Below are 15,516 nucleotides of genomic sequence, written 5' to 3'. Positions count from 1 at the left end.
CACACACACACACACACACACACACACACACACACACACACACACACACACACACACACACACACACACACACACACACACACACACACACACACGTCGACGTTTAACAACTTCCGCCTCAAGTCTGGAAACACTTGAATTTCCGCACGGGGATTAATAAAGGTATATTTTCTTATCTTATCTTATATGTCAGAAAATAGACTATTATACAAAGTTTCATTTATTTGAGGTAGTTCATCTTGTACATGGGAAAATGTCCTATTTTGTTGCCCAAAACAGAGGGGATTGTAGAGGAACATAGGGCATTATACAAGATAATTATTTTTCTCTTATCCTTTAGCTGTTATCTGTTCCACCCACACCATCTCTGCTGTGTCTCAAGCAAACGAGGCCTGGATACTGTGAGACTGCAGTGGGAGTTGGACATGTCCTTTCTGCTTGACTCTATAAACAACAAACAGATGCTCCAGTAGAAGTATTGTATACAAAAAACAGTGACGGCTTCTGTCAGAAATGTTGGGATCTAGAGTGCCAGGTGGAAGAGATCCAGAAAATCTCAAAGAGATGACTCTAAAGAAGATTCCGCCGGCTTTTTAAACGAACTGACAGGACCTCATGACCAACTGCCCTCACATAATCCTTCACCCCACCAAAACCAACAATTTCTCGTGCAAGACTTCCACTTTTTTTATGAAGAATGCTTATAAAATGTATTTGTGTGCAGAGGACAACTGCCTACATTAAAAACTTTTATCCTTCCACATCCCTCAACCTTTGAATCCACTGAGCTATGTTCTAATTTGAATTGTTATAAGTATTCAGCCATTTAGTCCTATAGAAAAAAGAACATTTACAGTAGGACTATAAAGTATCCTGTAGAGATAGGAAGGAAGCAGTTACCCAAACGTGTGATCTATTTATAAATGACCACAAATTGAAGGCCAACATCTTGACCTGACCTTGTTTCAGGGTCCATGTGTATTTGGGCAGGTGGTAGTGGGATAAAAACCTGACGTGTCTTTGATAAGAAACGTTTCCCTCTGTGTGCCACGTTGCCAAACAGACTGCAGAGCTGTGGAGTCAAAGCCCCATTCATTTATTTTGGAAGAGAAATCGCAGGGGACAACTGACCTGAGCCATGTCTGGACTGAATGCATCTCTCGGATACTTTGTGTCTGCTGTCATTTTTGCAGCCTTAGTCCGAACACTTCTTAAAAAATGGCCAAGGTTAAGCTTCCTTTTGGAGTTTGCTTCCTCTTTCATGCTAGTGGCATGTTTGTTGGAGGTGCAGACCATTGTAGAGGTGGGTGAGTGGGCCGGAGGCCTGGGTCCTGATGTGACGTTAACAATTCGGTTTGTGGTGTTGTTAACCCATGGTATTATCTGTGGTAGTGCGACAGGGAATCCCACCCTGGTTGTGCTGAAGTTCCTGCAGATGGAGGCCACGACCCTGTCTACTCTCTTTGCTGTCGCAGCCCAGTTTCTTGGGGCCCACCTGGCCCTTCTTGTAGCCTTTTACTACTGGAGTCTGGAGCTGACAGACATGCACATGATCAAAAACCTGATGGCTAGTCAGTGTAGCTCATCTCTGCTGGTCTCCTCGATTCAAGGTTTTTTCACTGAGTGTGTCTGCACGCTCACCTTTCATGTAGTCCTTCTCAACCTGCAACGCAGATCAGCCCTGATCCGGGTGCCGCTGATCGCGGTCCTCCTCACTTTCCTATCCCACACAGGTAAGTTCTAGGTGAACGTGGCCCTTCATCGTTGCAAACATTTTAAAAATCCACTCATGCAAAGTACCTTTTTCTTGTTAGTATTACTAAAGGAAAATTACTGTAATACAAAACTAAAACATTTGAATTTAAACTTGCAGTTAAAAATGAACGCAGCAGACACACACTTCATGCTGTGCAATAAGATCACATGGTTTCTCTGCATGTACATTATACAAAAGGTAGTGATAGTTTGTTTGTTAAAGAAGTTAATTAATTTGAATTAAAGCCTGAAAATCACAGCTAACTAAAAGTCTTCTATAGTTACTTCAGTCACTAATTCTATTATTCGTGATGCCTGTTTAAAATTTGGCGATAGAAAAACTACCAGAAATCTATAAAATAACTGGTTATTTTGAAATGTTTTATACATTAATGTTTAGGGGCGTTACACTTTAAGCTTATTCACTACTGTAGTTTAAGACTTAATTGTACTTCATCTTGTTATTAGTCATGATTCAAGCATCTGTTTCTCTGCTTCAAGTGGTATTTAATAAGAGTTATGTTTTGGTTTCCACTTTCCTACAGCCATTTTACTTTAGTTAGGATAATAAATAAGGAATAACATTAACTTTATTTGTCTGTTCTTTTCTTGTAGCCCGAGGCTACACCTCAGCTTACATGAGTCCCTCCTTGTCCTACGGCCTCACCTTCCACTGTCCTGGATTTACCTTCACAGAGTATGCAGTGGTCTACTGGCTGGGCTCCCTCACAGGTATATTATCTTGATAGGAAAAACATGTAGAGTTATTTTAATGTAAACAGGTTGTTCACACACTGTATCTGTTTTCCAGGCATGATTCTGGCTCTTTTCTTGTACATGGGCCATATTCCAAGGATTTTTTCTAAGAACCTACTATATTCTCAGAAGACACGTTTCCGAGTACCAAAGGGGGAGAAAGGAGAAAAGAAGAAACTGTGAAAGAAACTACCCTTTATTTTTTCCCTTCAATCAACCTTTAAAGAAAGTTCCTGACAACAAAGGGTTAATGGACAAGATATTTGTACTGTACAGAAAATGTAAAATATTATGTATACAATATCATAATGACCAATAAATTCATTTCTTCCATTCTTGTTTGCAGTTTTTAATAGAATCATTACCACATTGATGTTTACATTTGGGCAAAATACACACTTCTTTCTTAAAGTGTACATAACATGGTGGCCATCTATTGGTAGCTTAAAAAATCGCTCTGTGAAAAAAACACTGCAGAAAATGATCTCACAGAGGCCAAAAAGTAACTCAATCCTTAAAAAAAACTAGAAGGCTGGGGATTTATCTTTAAAATAGGCAATAAATATCAGGTTGTTTTTAATCATAAGACGCTGTCACGTGCTGGCAGTGCCCTTTGCAGCGCTCTTGGCAGCCCTGGGTTTAGAAGACACCGGCCCATCAGGTTTTTTACCTTTCATCTGTTTTTTATTAGGGCCTGGATCTGTGAGTGTGAAAGAAAAAATAATGATCAATACCGATTGTTTTCCTGTTTAAATCAATATTTCCTCAATGGAAGTTGAAACATATTCGGAAAAAAAAACAGTAAGTCTATAGAAACCATTTCTGTTAGGCTGAGGTAAAATGTTGAGTTGAGGCTCATCACCTGACTGCTTTTGTTGCTCCATCTGAGCCTCGGGACGATCCACCCATAAACAGTGATTGGGATCATTCAGTAGAGTCTTGCTCTGCCCACAGCTAAGGCACCGCAAAACAGTAAACCGGGTTTTGCTGTTTTTTCCTAAAGACACAAAATCAACCAAAGGTTAATGTCTCTACGTTAATGTCACAGGTTTCTTAAATGTTCAAACATCAACATTTTTAACTAATAAATTAATGGTTTCGAAAAATAATTCTTCAATGTGTTAACTAACATGGTAAACCTGGACTTTCAGTATAAATGATGAACAGACTCACTTCTTTGTCTGGTTGTAGCAGAGACTCCAGGGATGAGCAGTGAGCAGCACTTCTTGCATAATGTTCTCTTCACTGATGGATCTCTGAAATTAAATATAAAAAATGTGTACATCTTAAAAATATGTCTAACACAGACAGATCTATTTCCTGGAATCACTTGTAAATATAAGCCTATATGATAAATATTACTCATGAGGGACAATTACTTTGAAAATATTCCAACTAGTGTTTCTCTGAAGAGAACATAGATCAAACTAAGAAAGGGAAAATGATATAGCTGTCTGGTGCATATTTGTGAAACTTTTGTTGGTGTCAATATGTGTATTTGTGGTAGTTGGATAGTCTGGATTTATAAATATCTTCATGTAAAGTCTATGCTCTGGAGCGGCAGCGCCTAGCTGTCATTGCCTTTCAAAATAAAATCAATACTAGGTAATAGAAAAAAACAGGCTGATATTGAAATAGGCAAAACTTACTGTCTGAGAACTAAACGCCTTGCAATGGTCTTCTGTGTGAAGCAGTAGAAACGCGCCAGTTCAACATTTTCCGGGTTTTGGGATAAAACACAATGTGCAGCCTGTATTGAGATAAAACCGGTGGAAGAAAATCATTATACGCTTGCTTAGCAAAGAAGCTAACACTTTAACCACGTGACTAGGCTACTGTCATTGGCATCCCGACAGCGATTAACTTTTGCTTTATGATTTACTTCTTACCTGGTAAAGATAGTTCATTCTTTGGTAGGCATCTTTGTCTTTCAGTTGTAGTGCCATTACAGGGAAAATCTTAGAAAAAAACTGCAGTAGTTGATCTTTACAGCAGCTACATTGAGTTACACAGCCTGAACTCGAACGTATACACTTCCGGGGAAAACCTCCAAAATAAAAGCATCCTAAAAATTCACATCTACGAAAAAAGATCCTAAACTCGTATCATCGCAGTCTGTAAATCCTGTTATATAGAAACACAGCTATGATTGAAAACAAAAAGTCTCCATTCGAACAACTTCCGAAACACATGTATAATCCATAACATGATATACATTTGTCTAGTGTTCCATTTGTTTGATAACCTTACAACGATTAAAGTAATATTGCAAAAATCACTTTCAGGCTCAAATCACAAAATCACAAACAGTTGCATTTATTTGTGTGTGCACTAAGGTTTTTAGTCATCCAGAAAACAAACAAAAAACAATTGTATTTACTAGCCTTCGACAGCTGAACACTATAATATAGCAGAAAAACACAGACAGCACAGAGTTCAACATACAATACTCATTTTTAATAACAACAATAAAGAAAGTATAAACCCTGTGAATCTAACATTTTAATTTGCCTGTAAGGTGCACCTCTGGTATCAGGAGACTAATGATACAGAGGAAGAACTGGTACAGTAGGTCTGTCACGTGTGGCAATCGAAAAAACGACCCTCAGCACATGTTAATGAAGAGGACACTACCGCACTGAAATGTTTCCTATAAAACAGGTACTAGAAAATATCCAAAAAACACGATTCAATGTGGAAATAGCAAGAGTGTTCATTGAATGAGACCAACCATATAACAAGGAGGGGGACAAATATGAAATTCAAGTATCAAAATAACTAAGACACTGACAAGCTGAAAAGGTAAATTACAAAGGTAGTAAAAATCAAGGGAAGAGAAAAATTGACATAATCAACAATACATTAGGCAACATTTTGCATTTGTTTAAGGCAGTTGATTAAAAAAACTAAAATACAACTCGGCATCTTCTTCATTCCAAGTTAAATACAAGCCTAGCGCTAACTTGTCACCAGGAGATTGGTTGTACAAAATAACTACGCCCGACTCTGAAACAAAGCACTTTAGTTTGACTTGTATTCTGACATCTGAGTGAGAATAGAGTTCATATGGACAGCGGTGGAGTTGTGCTCTATATTTTTGGTCTTCTTCACAGTGAGGTTTGTCAGGGCTTATAAGGCTGGTGCATCAAGAGTGGAAAGTCACTCTCAGCCTATTGTCTGGCACAAAATCTAAATGGTTGGCACATATCAGTGCACAGCATGGGAAGGCAGGATAGCTTGCTTCATCAGCTAACGGTTGCCCTTCATGGCCTCCTTGGCTGCCAGGATGAGAGGTGTGAGACTGGAGAGGGGCTTCGCTAGCTTCAGGAACGGATGCTACACACCAGTTCAACAGAGAGTAAAAGAAGAAGGGGGAAAACAGATAAACCGTTTAATTAATTCAATTTAAACACAAGACAGGTTCCTTGACAATATTTTAAAAAATAGGTAGAGTTTCTAACCTGCAGCAGCTCTTTGCCTCCGCCTCTTTTCTCTACATCCATTTCCAAACAACGGTTGAGAAAGTCTCGGAAGATGGGAGACAGCTTCTCTGGATTCTGAAGCTCGGGAGTGCCATTTGTGGCAATCAGGTATAATGCCTGCCAAAGCGGAAAAGACGAAAGGAAAAACTATTAAATCTGGCTGCAGGAAAAGACATACTTGGAGTAAGATGAACAAATCAAACTGCTAAAGCAAGGACATTTGAAAAGTCTGATCTGTTTTGGATTTATGTTATAAAAGTAAATTAGTGTCCTGATCTGACACCCTGAAGACATTGCTACCACACCCCCTACATACATAATGTACGCCAGCTCTCACATATTTATACTGCATTTTTTCAGCCTAGCATTCACACAATCAGCACAAACTGCTTTCCTTTTCTCAAGTATTTGATGGCAGCAGAGCAAAACTTAATGTCCAAATCCAAAACATCTGTATGTGACATTCAATAACTGGTCAACTATCATTGATTACTGACCCAGGATATGTAGGGAGCAGTGTGTTCAGGTCAAAATTACTTTGTTTTTCAAGTGTTTATTTTTTCAGAGTACAGTCAAGTACAGAATCAAGTACAGAGTAGACAAATATGAGAATTTAATGTCAACGTGTTAGAAATCAAACTAACATGTTATGTAAACATGACCAAAACAGATGAATAACCGGAAGGATTGAAAAGGTTCACACTCACTCGTAGTGGGTTCTCGTTCAGGTAGGGGGGCTCTCCTTCAACCATCTCAATGGCCATAATACCCAGAGACCAAATGTCTACTTTAGGCCCATAAGCCTTTCTGGTCACCACCTCTGGAGCCATCCAGTAAGGCGTGCCTACCATGGTGCTGCGTTTGCTCTGCTCTGGAGTGATCTGGGCACAGAAGCCAAAATCGGCTGTCGAGGAGATGGAGAAGAATAAATCGATTAATAAGAGTTAAAAAGAAAGAACAAAAACGATTAGTGCCTAACGACTCACTCAATTTGACAGAGCCATCCATTCCGAGTAACACGTTGTCACTTTTGATGTCCCTGTGAATGACCTGGTTCGCGTGCAGGAATTCCAATGCTTGTAAACACTGCAGGTATGGGAAAAATGAAGACAGGGAATGAAAATAGTTAGGAGTCAAGTTTTTGTTTTGCTTCCAACTCACACATAAGGTGTAGGCTCGTCCAGTAAGAAGGTTTTAACAAACAAGTGATTTCAGCTGAATTGGACCAATTTCAAGTTATAACTCTAACTCCGTTTGTTTATCGAAAAGTCAATGCCTAGCATTTGTGACTGGCGTTTTTCACCACTGTTTTTTAAGAAGAGTAGAACAGGAGTAACAAGCGTTTTAGCCTAAAAAAGAGGCGTTTTTCCTATATTGTACACACCAGTGAAATGCCAGAAAGGTATGAAACAATAGATATTGCTTCATAAAATCAGATTTGGTCTCTTTTATAAAGAACTGGTTGTAAATAGTTCAGGGTACCTCTCGGCAGACAGCGGCTATCTGGGCTTCATCCATACAGGTCTCTGTCACAACATCCGTCAGTGAGCCTCCAGCAAGATACTCCATCACCACATACAGCTCCTCCCCCATCAGGAAACTGACACACACAAATACAGAAGGTCACACACTGGTATCCAACCATGTTTTTTTCAGACTTGCGATTAGATGTTCTACTTTCATTCTTACCTGTCCAAAAAGTTGACGATGTTGGGGTTCTTCAACTCCTTCATCACTAGAATCTCATTGATGATCAGCTCCTTCTTCGGCTGCTTCTGTAGGTTGATCTGTTTAATGGCCACCTGTTAAAAGGATACAAGAGTGCAGATATTTAGAATTGCCCAAGTGTGCTAAGTCACTGTTGCAAACCCTTGCTCAATTCAACATACTCCTTGGTATCTTAAAATAACACATTTTAGCTAATTTTAGATAGTCAGTGTGCTAACTTGATTCCTCTTCTATACATGGAGACATTTTTTTTAGAATGCGTCATGAGACACTATTTAACTGTCTTTTTTACATTTCCTAATCCAAACATCACTTTACCTCCTGTCCTGTGGCGACGTCGATGGCTGTGTATACTGTTCCTGATGCTCTGTGAGACAAATGAGATCAGCAAATTACTTCAATGCACATTCAACAAACACTTCAGTCAAACTGGTCTGTATATGCATTAGACACCAATTTTTTTATGCTTTCATGTTTTAATTTGTCATGTTTTAAAATCTCTGATGTTAAACTAAGTTCTAAATGAAAATAATGCTAGGATTTTTCTTATAGGATGGTATTATCTCACTGGAGGTAAGGCTTTGTATACAGACACTAATAAGGCTAAAAAAGTCAGTGCTGAGCTTCAGTCAGCAATGTTCAAAACAACAGCTAACGCCAGAAACCTAGGTGTAGTCATGGACTCTGACCTGAATTTCAACAGTCACATTAAAACAATCACTAGGTCCGCCTACTATCACCTGAAGTACATTTCTAGGATTAAAGGACTAATGTCACAGCAGGATCTAGAAAAACTTGTTCATGCTTTTATCTTCAGTAGACAGCACTACTGTAACGGTGTCTTTACAGGTCTCACTAAGAAATCCATTAGAAAGCTGCAGCTGATTCAGAACGCTGCGGCTCGAGTCCTCACTAACAACAAGAGAGTGGATCACATCAGCTCCAGTTCTGAGGTCTTTACACTGGCTTCCTGTCTGTCAGAGAATTGATTTCAAAGTTCTGCTGCTGGTTTATAAAGCATTGAACGGTTTAGGCCCAAAATACATTTGTGATCTCCTGCTACATTATGAACCATCCAGAACTCTCAGGTCTTCTGGGACGGGTCAACTTTCTGTCCCCAGACTTAGAACTAAACAAGGAGAAGCAGCGTTCAGTTATTATGCTCCAAATATCTGGAACAAACTCCCAGAACCCTGCAGGGCTGCTGCAACTCTTACTACTTTTAAAAAACAGGCTGAAAACATTTATTTTTGCCGCTGCTTTTAATTGAACTGTTATCATCTGATATTGCACTGTAATTTCTATTCTGCACTGTAACTTTTATTCATGTATTTTATACCTGTTGTGTTTATTTTATTATCTTTGCTCCTTAAATGACTGTTTTTAAATGCCTTTTTATAATGTGTTTCTGCAGCACTATTTCTTAATGCTCTTAATGTCTTTCATGTTTGTAAAGCACTTTGAATTGCCTTGTGTTGAAAGGTGCTATGTAAATAAACTTGCCTTGCCTTGCCTTAAAAAATGTGTCTCAGAAAGTTAGCTCCAAAAATGTTCGAGGTTAAAATTATCGCAGGGGAAATATTATGTCCCTGTAATATCTGGCTTCCTTTTACCGTATATTGGTATATCTAATAAGACCATTTTTAGGAATCAGAAAGGCTTCAGTACAACAAGTGTGGATTGGCACTCACCCCTGACCAATTTTTTCATATCTGGTGTACTTCTTCTTGGGATCTCCAATGCTGACTATTGTTCCTGTAAGGCAAATAATATATGTAAAGGAAGAAATACAGCAATACATAATATATGCAATCAACTGAACAAGTGGGATTTTAACCCATGAATAGTTGTGGTAAGACATTTGTAAGATTTATGATCATTTATAATTTACTTAGTTTGTCCATGATCTCCTCATCCGTCATCTTGCCCTTCTTGCCCTTCTGTCTGTCTGCAGCCTTGGAGGCAGTTTCTCCGTCTGGACACGTACTGGGCGCAGGGATGGGGTCAATAACAGAGCGTGTATACACCTGCACAACAAAACAAAGACAAACAAATCAGTTAATACAAGTTAAAAAAGAATGCTTCAGAAAGTAAAATATGAAGTACAGATTCTTTTTTAAATAAAACATGATCAATATGCAGTCAGGCTTACTAAACCCAGGGGACTTACACTCTTTGTGTACTCTGGTCTTGGTGCCACAACAGGAGGAGGAGTTTCATCGTCGTCGTCATCGTCGTCAATGTCTTTGATATTCGGAGAAGAGGTTTCTGTGCCTTTCTTGATGGGCTTATTTAGAGTGGAAGAAAGGTTGTTAATTGAAACAAAAAAAGAAAGAAACACAAAAGCATGTGTGGTTTAATAGTTTTTATATACTTACAGACTGAGGCCCTGGAGTGAATGCATCTTTTTCTGTGAATAAAAAAATAAATTAAAACAAACAGAGGGACGCTGATTACTCATTACGCTGATTGGTCACTCATTGTTAATCATATCGATCAAACTCTTTGGTTTGACAAAGGGAAATGTGTTATCAGCTTGAAGCAAAAGGCTTAGAGTATATTATTAGGCAATTATAAACTTGTACCTAGACATATGGTGCATGAAACATACCTCTTTTTTTTACAAAATATTCCATAATATCCTGCATATAAATAAAATAACTTAAACGTCGGACATAAACCTGGAGCCTCACCAGAAGATGAGAAGCTGAGGTACTTCTGACGACTGTTGCCTGTAGAGTCGTAGAACTTAAGAACGTCAAGCACAGCCTGGGGGTTTTTCTTCTGCTCCGACTTTGTGATGTTTGAGGTCTGGAGGAGTCGAGCCCATTGCTCTGGCATACCCTGTGAAAAGAAGACATGGTGTCATAATAGTGTAGACTTAGTTGTGATGTAAATGTGTATTTTGGGTGAAACTAAGGGCCAAAATGCCAGTATGTGTGTGAGAACAACAAACAGCAACAAACTCACAGTGAACTCCCCCGTGACAGCATCAAAGCCAACATGTATAGTGTGTTCAAAATCTGAAGGTGGTGAGATCTCCGGTCGCTCTTTGTCTCTGTTCTTTCTACCACCTGAAAGTGACCAAACCCTTAGTTAAATCACACACAACACACTATCTGAACCAATCAGACACTTGAAAACATGTCTAAGGTTAAATATCTCGCCTTTTTCAGCCCCAGAGAAGATTGAAAAAGAGATGATCTTGTTGCGAGATTTTCTCTCTTCAGGCACAGAAGGCAGAGGTTTAGAGCTGTGGTTGGCTGAGAGGGAGTCTTTTCCAGAGCCGGTGCTGAAGATGGTGCTGCTCATCCTGACTGGAGGGGCAGGAGGTTTATCCTCAGCGTCTCCGTTATCACACATCACTATAGGTTGTTGTGAGCCTCACAGGGCTACAAAGGCAGGAGAGCACGGCAGGTAAGGATGGCAAACACAGAGGCAGTGAGGCAGCGCTCACATCAGCATGAGGCTCTGGTGTGATCATGCGCTTCAGAAGTATGGGCCGAAAATGACAGCTGAATAGAGAGGAAGCATCCAAGGGTACCTGCAACAAAATCAGACATTCATTAGACCATAAAGATGCAATAAAAGGGTAATGGCAAATGCAGCAGAAAGTCACATATCCCCCACTCTCTCTCTGAAAGGGATAGGCTGCCCTTCTAAACGTCGGCATCGGCTGACATTTTTTCAATCGGTGCATCCCTAGAAACTAGCAAAATTGGGATGAGTTAAAAGTTAAGTTACACTAGGATATAAACTATGCAAGTCATGTTTTTTTTCTATTATTAGGTAAATGGACAAAGGACCATCCTTAACCCATACAACATCAGTACCAATATCTCATTAAAGTTATATTAGCAGCACTGATCAAGAGCACAATCACAAGAAAAACCGTGTAAAGAGTTCACAATTAGGTGAAATTAATGATATAAAGTAACAAATATAGCAGTAAGTGATGACTTATAAATAATTAACCACACTTAATTATAAAAACAATTAGTGACACTGAATAGTCATCATCTTTTGACACACTGAGAGAAAGAAAATACTATGCAAAGAGAAACCATACACACTGTCTGAAATGCTCTTGAAATGGAAGTATTGTTGTTGTATCGTCCTTCAGTGAACATTTAAAGCTATTGTACTATACTTGGGTATTTCGATATTTTGTGACTTTCTACTTCTAATCCACTACATTTAAGAGACAAATATTGTTAAAAATAAATAATCGTGCCACACATCTGATATCTTTAGTCAGACACTATGAGACATAAGTAAGCATACCAGAAACGTTGAGATCAAATGAATCGTTTGTTGTCTACCTAATAAGGTTAATCAGGGTGAGAGCAGTGACTGTGACATTTAAAGGTGTCTGAAAGTCGACTGTTAGTAAAACTTAAACACATCCACAGTTTTTTTTGTCCCAATGTATTTATATCCAAACCCCTACTGTTAGTTTCAGAAGTGCTCATAGAGCATTTTAATCCAAGTGGTTTCTCTGTTGTGTCCCATGTCGCTCCAGGAGAATAGATGAGGATAAAAGAATAATGCCCTTTGCTCTTCTCACTGTTCGTTTAATACAGAAATCAAAAGCGTGGCAATAATGTCTTCTTGTCAAATGAAAAGAAATGTCAGCATATCGATGTTCAGACCATTTCCTACATATAACGGCATTCCTGCCCTTTATATGAGCAATATCAGGGGCGGCTAGCAGCTAACGTTAGCAATAACTACTTGGCCAACAAGTGTGCTAGTTTAGCTCAAAGCTAACGTTAGCAGGACAACCTTTGTGCTTACAATCCTACGAGATCAGTTATCGTCAGTGGTTAATAGCCTGACAACCAAATGTATGGGTTTACTCATGACACATTAAAATTGATTAGAGGTAGTTTCAACAACACTACACATGATATACATTATCCGTTTCAAATCTGGTTTATTTGCAAGCTAACTCACCGGAGAATTCACACCAGATTAATTTGAATATAATGTGACTGCCGGTCGATCCGATTGGAAAACGTTTATAAATCCGTTAAAAAGTACTTCCTCTGTTACATGGGCCCTTGGTGGTATAACACGCGTACAGATATGTCAGTAAATGTGGCTACAACTATTTACAATGCAACTTTTCTTCTATCTTTACGGCCCTTGGATTATTCCGCTATGGCGAAGGGGAAGCGGAACTACCGACCCAGCCCGAGCCTATTCAATAAATGTTACATGAATGGTGAGTGGAGTGTTTTCAAACGTTACTGCTATTACTCGGAGCTTTAATAACACGTTGTTTTACCATTTGAAATAGTAAAAGCGAGAAACACGTTAAAACATCTGAAACTGAAAGTTAGAGGGTGAATTATGTAGAAAAGGCATTTTAGGTAATGTAGTTCAACATAATATGTAAAAAGAAGGCTGATTTGTACACATTCAATCAGTTTGACGTATACGAGCTAGACCCTTAAGTACCTTTGAGCAATTCCTGCAAGCTGACGGGGCTATATTTGAATTCAATAATGCCTACATCATAACAATGCTGTGACTGTATGCAAGTTGACATCGACTACAGCAGTTAACATGTGCCCTACAAAATATGAAACGGATGAAAATCATGTCAAGATAAAACACTTCGTATATGAAACCAGTATTTCAAACTACCTTATCCAAATTGTAGTCTTCATAGTTATATAACCCTGCAATCATACTTTCCATCTGCCTTTAAAAAAAAACCGTTATTATCAATAAACAATGATAATTATCTTTAGTTAAAGATATAAATCACCAGAGAGCACACCAAATAGACAGAGAAGACATTTTTTTATTATTCAGATTTTAGGATAAAGACATCCCATCATGATTTGTGGTCAAACCATGTACCATGATCCTGGTATCAGGCAGAACTGTATAAATATAGTATTATGAGTTATTTAACACAAGATATGTTGACCATCAGTGTTTAAAGGATGCAATGTTTCCACATGTGTTTGGACAGTGCCAAACAGCAGAGCATTGTGACTAGAAGAGTTGCACCGCACACAGGCCCGCACAAAGACCCGTCACCAACTGGAAACTGGACACTAACAGGGCCTCGCTCCTAAAGGACAACATATGTTTAATTACAAGGACAGCAGCAATAGACGATTAATTTAAAATAAAGTTTAAAAAAACACCATACTTTTTTACACTTAAAATTTGGGAGAGATTTACACGATGGTACCTGCGGCTGATGCTGTTGTTTAACCCATTGACATGAGCTTGAATTGTGGTGAGTACAGGGGGCTTCCATGACATCATGAGGCTCTATGTTGTTTAGTGGCATACCTTTAGGTAAGAAACATGTTAAGACAAAAAAAAACACTTAGTTTCCTGGTCCATCAACTGTATTTTCATCCGATGTATGTGATAGGATAATTGAAAATAGTAAAGTCCTTTATTGGTATATTCACTAAACCTGAACTTTAAAATATATCTTACAATATTGTTTATATAGTTTCTGAGATGAGGGATGTGCATGACTACAGAACAAAGTTCATTAACTCACATTTTTCGGTCCACAGCAGCAGCTCTGGAGGTTCTATGTCGACTGACGTAAACATTTCGCCAACAAAAGAAGGCTCATGGTAACGACCGTGTATGGGAATTGTTACTTTTAGCAGTGTTGGAGTTGGTCCATCAGGGGTGGGATACACAAAGGTGACAAATCCCATAGTCTTGTGAGCAGGCACCTCTAGGTCAATGGCTGAATCTAGTAGTATCTAATAGTGGTGAATGCATACACAATTAGATTTATAGGGAAAATGACATTATGTAAATTAATAGGGATTGTATTGTGATTTTTTTGCAAATGTGCTATGTTAATAAACAAATAAAGGCTAGTCCGGCATATGTGAAATTTACCTTCCAATCACTTTGATCGCTCAGGGATGCAAGTTGGTACGGATCAACATAAACACCTCTGGGCCATCTATGAAGCAGCAACACTTTGACCCCACTGTGCACATCAGGGCTGAGCTCAACCGTGGTTTCAACCTCCCTGAAACACATCAGAAATCCTTTACTTATTACTTTTACAATGAGTGTTTAATATGATTATAATATCATGTTTGAAATTACATTGCCAATACCTGTGAAAACCCCTTTTGATGATCTCCATCGAAACCAGTGATGATTCAATCCAGTGCTTTAGAAGACCACAGTGGTTGTCATTCTTCTCATCTACAAAAATATTGAGGTCAAGACCATAAGACTAGACAGAGCAGACTCATATAATTATTACAACAACAACAACAACAACAACAACAACAACAACAACTGTAATAATATGACTGGCATTATTTGTTACTGCTGTTAAAGCCTTGTGATAGATGAGGAGTTCACAAAAGTGCATTTACAGCTGTATACAATAGGACAGGGAAAACTTTATAGCAGTTACTGGTAAATCAATAAAAGAACAAATGACTTGACTTTTTAAAATGTTTCCACCTTATTGGCTGTCAGTTGGCAATGCTGTCAGACACTTTAGCAATCAAAATCTGTGTTTAACCGGTTAAGCTAGAAGGTCTACATATAGATCAATATACTTTACCCCTTTCGATCCAACAATGACATGACGATAAACAAGCCAAAACAGACAGAAGTACAAAATGCATCCAAAAATAATAATGGTAGACTACAACAATTAGTGTTCTGTTCTGTGTAGCCTGTGTTCTGTTGAACTGGCTACAACTTAAAAATAATACATTCCCAGCACTTTCAAATTGTTTACGGAAAAGAATATTGAAGGACCCTTGTGTAGTTACAT

At 38.6% G+C, this 15,516-nt stretch overlaps 4 protein-coding genes across 4 annotated transcripts; 1 reads left to right on the top strand and 3 right to left on the bottom strand.

Annotated features, from left to right (window-relative positions):
• Positions 1–430: 430 nt before the first annotated feature.
• Positions 431–2,827, top strand: aqp12 (aquaporin 12). The gene is made up of 3 exons (XM_063890713.1): positions 431–1,733; positions 2,371–2,487; positions 2,567–2,827. Exons 1-3 carry the CDS (start codon positions 1,139–1,141, stop codon positions 2,692–2,694), a joined length of 840 nt encoding a protein of 279 aa, XP_063746783.1. The 5' UTR covers positions 431–1,138; the 3' UTR covers positions 2,695–2,827.
• Positions 2,690–4,592, bottom strand: rpp21 (ribonuclease P 21 subunit). The gene is made up of 5 exons (XM_063890714.1): positions 4,401–4,592; positions 4,161–4,261; positions 3,685–3,767; positions 3,374–3,508; positions 2,690–3,211 (listed from the first exon to the last, which is right to left on the bottom strand). Exons 1-5 carry the CDS (start codon positions 4,455–4,457, stop codon positions 3,105–3,107), a joined length of 483 nt encoding a protein of 160 aa, XP_063746784.1. The 5' UTR covers positions 4,458–4,592; the 3' UTR covers positions 2,690–3,104.
• Positions 4,593–4,946: 354 nt separating this feature from the next.
• Positions 4,947–12,918, bottom strand: pak2b (p21 protein (Cdc42/Rac)-activated kinase 2b). The gene is made up of 15 exons (XM_063891125.1): positions 12,678–12,918; positions 10,889–11,265; positions 10,692–10,795; positions 10,415–10,565; positions 10,100–10,131; positions 9,892–10,008; positions 9,613–9,748; positions 9,413–9,476; positions 8,040–8,088; positions 7,683–7,795; positions 7,476–7,593; positions 6,980–7,079; positions 6,701–6,897; positions 5,973–6,110; positions 4,947–5,847 (listed from the first exon to the last, which is right to left on the bottom strand). Exons 2-15 carry the CDS (start codon positions 11,082–11,084, stop codon positions 5,761–5,763), a joined length of 1,602 nt encoding a protein of 533 aa, XP_063747195.1. The 5' UTR covers positions 11,085–11,265; positions 12,678–12,918; the 3' UTR covers positions 4,947–5,760.
• A 597-nt stretch (positions 12,919–13,515) lies between these two features.
• pigx (phosphatidylinositol glycan anchor biosynthesis, class X) lies at positions 13,516–15,505 on the bottom strand. The gene is made up of 6 exons (XM_063891127.1): positions 15,301–15,505; positions 14,840–14,930; positions 14,613–14,748; positions 14,257–14,470; positions 13,933–14,036; positions 13,516–13,809 (listed from the first exon to the last, which is right to left on the bottom strand). The coding sequence occupies exons 1-6, from the start codon at positions 15,362–15,364 to the stop codon at positions 13,672–13,674; spliced, it is 747 nt and encodes a 248-aa protein (XP_063747197.1). The 5' UTR covers positions 15,365–15,505; the 3' UTR covers positions 13,516–13,671.
• Positions 15,506–15,516: the final 11 nt, after the last annotated feature.

This window comes from Eleginops maclovinus, chromosome 9, assembly GCF_036324505.1.
Source record: "Eleginops maclovinus isolate JMC-PN-2008 ecotype Puerto Natales chromosome 9, JC_Emac_rtc_rv5, whole genome shotgun sequence".
Classification (NCBI taxonomy): Eukaryota; Metazoa; Chordata; class Actinopteri; order Perciformes; family Eleginopidae; genus Eleginops; species Eleginops maclovinus.
This window is presented reverse-complemented; position numbering and strand designations above follow the sequence as displayed.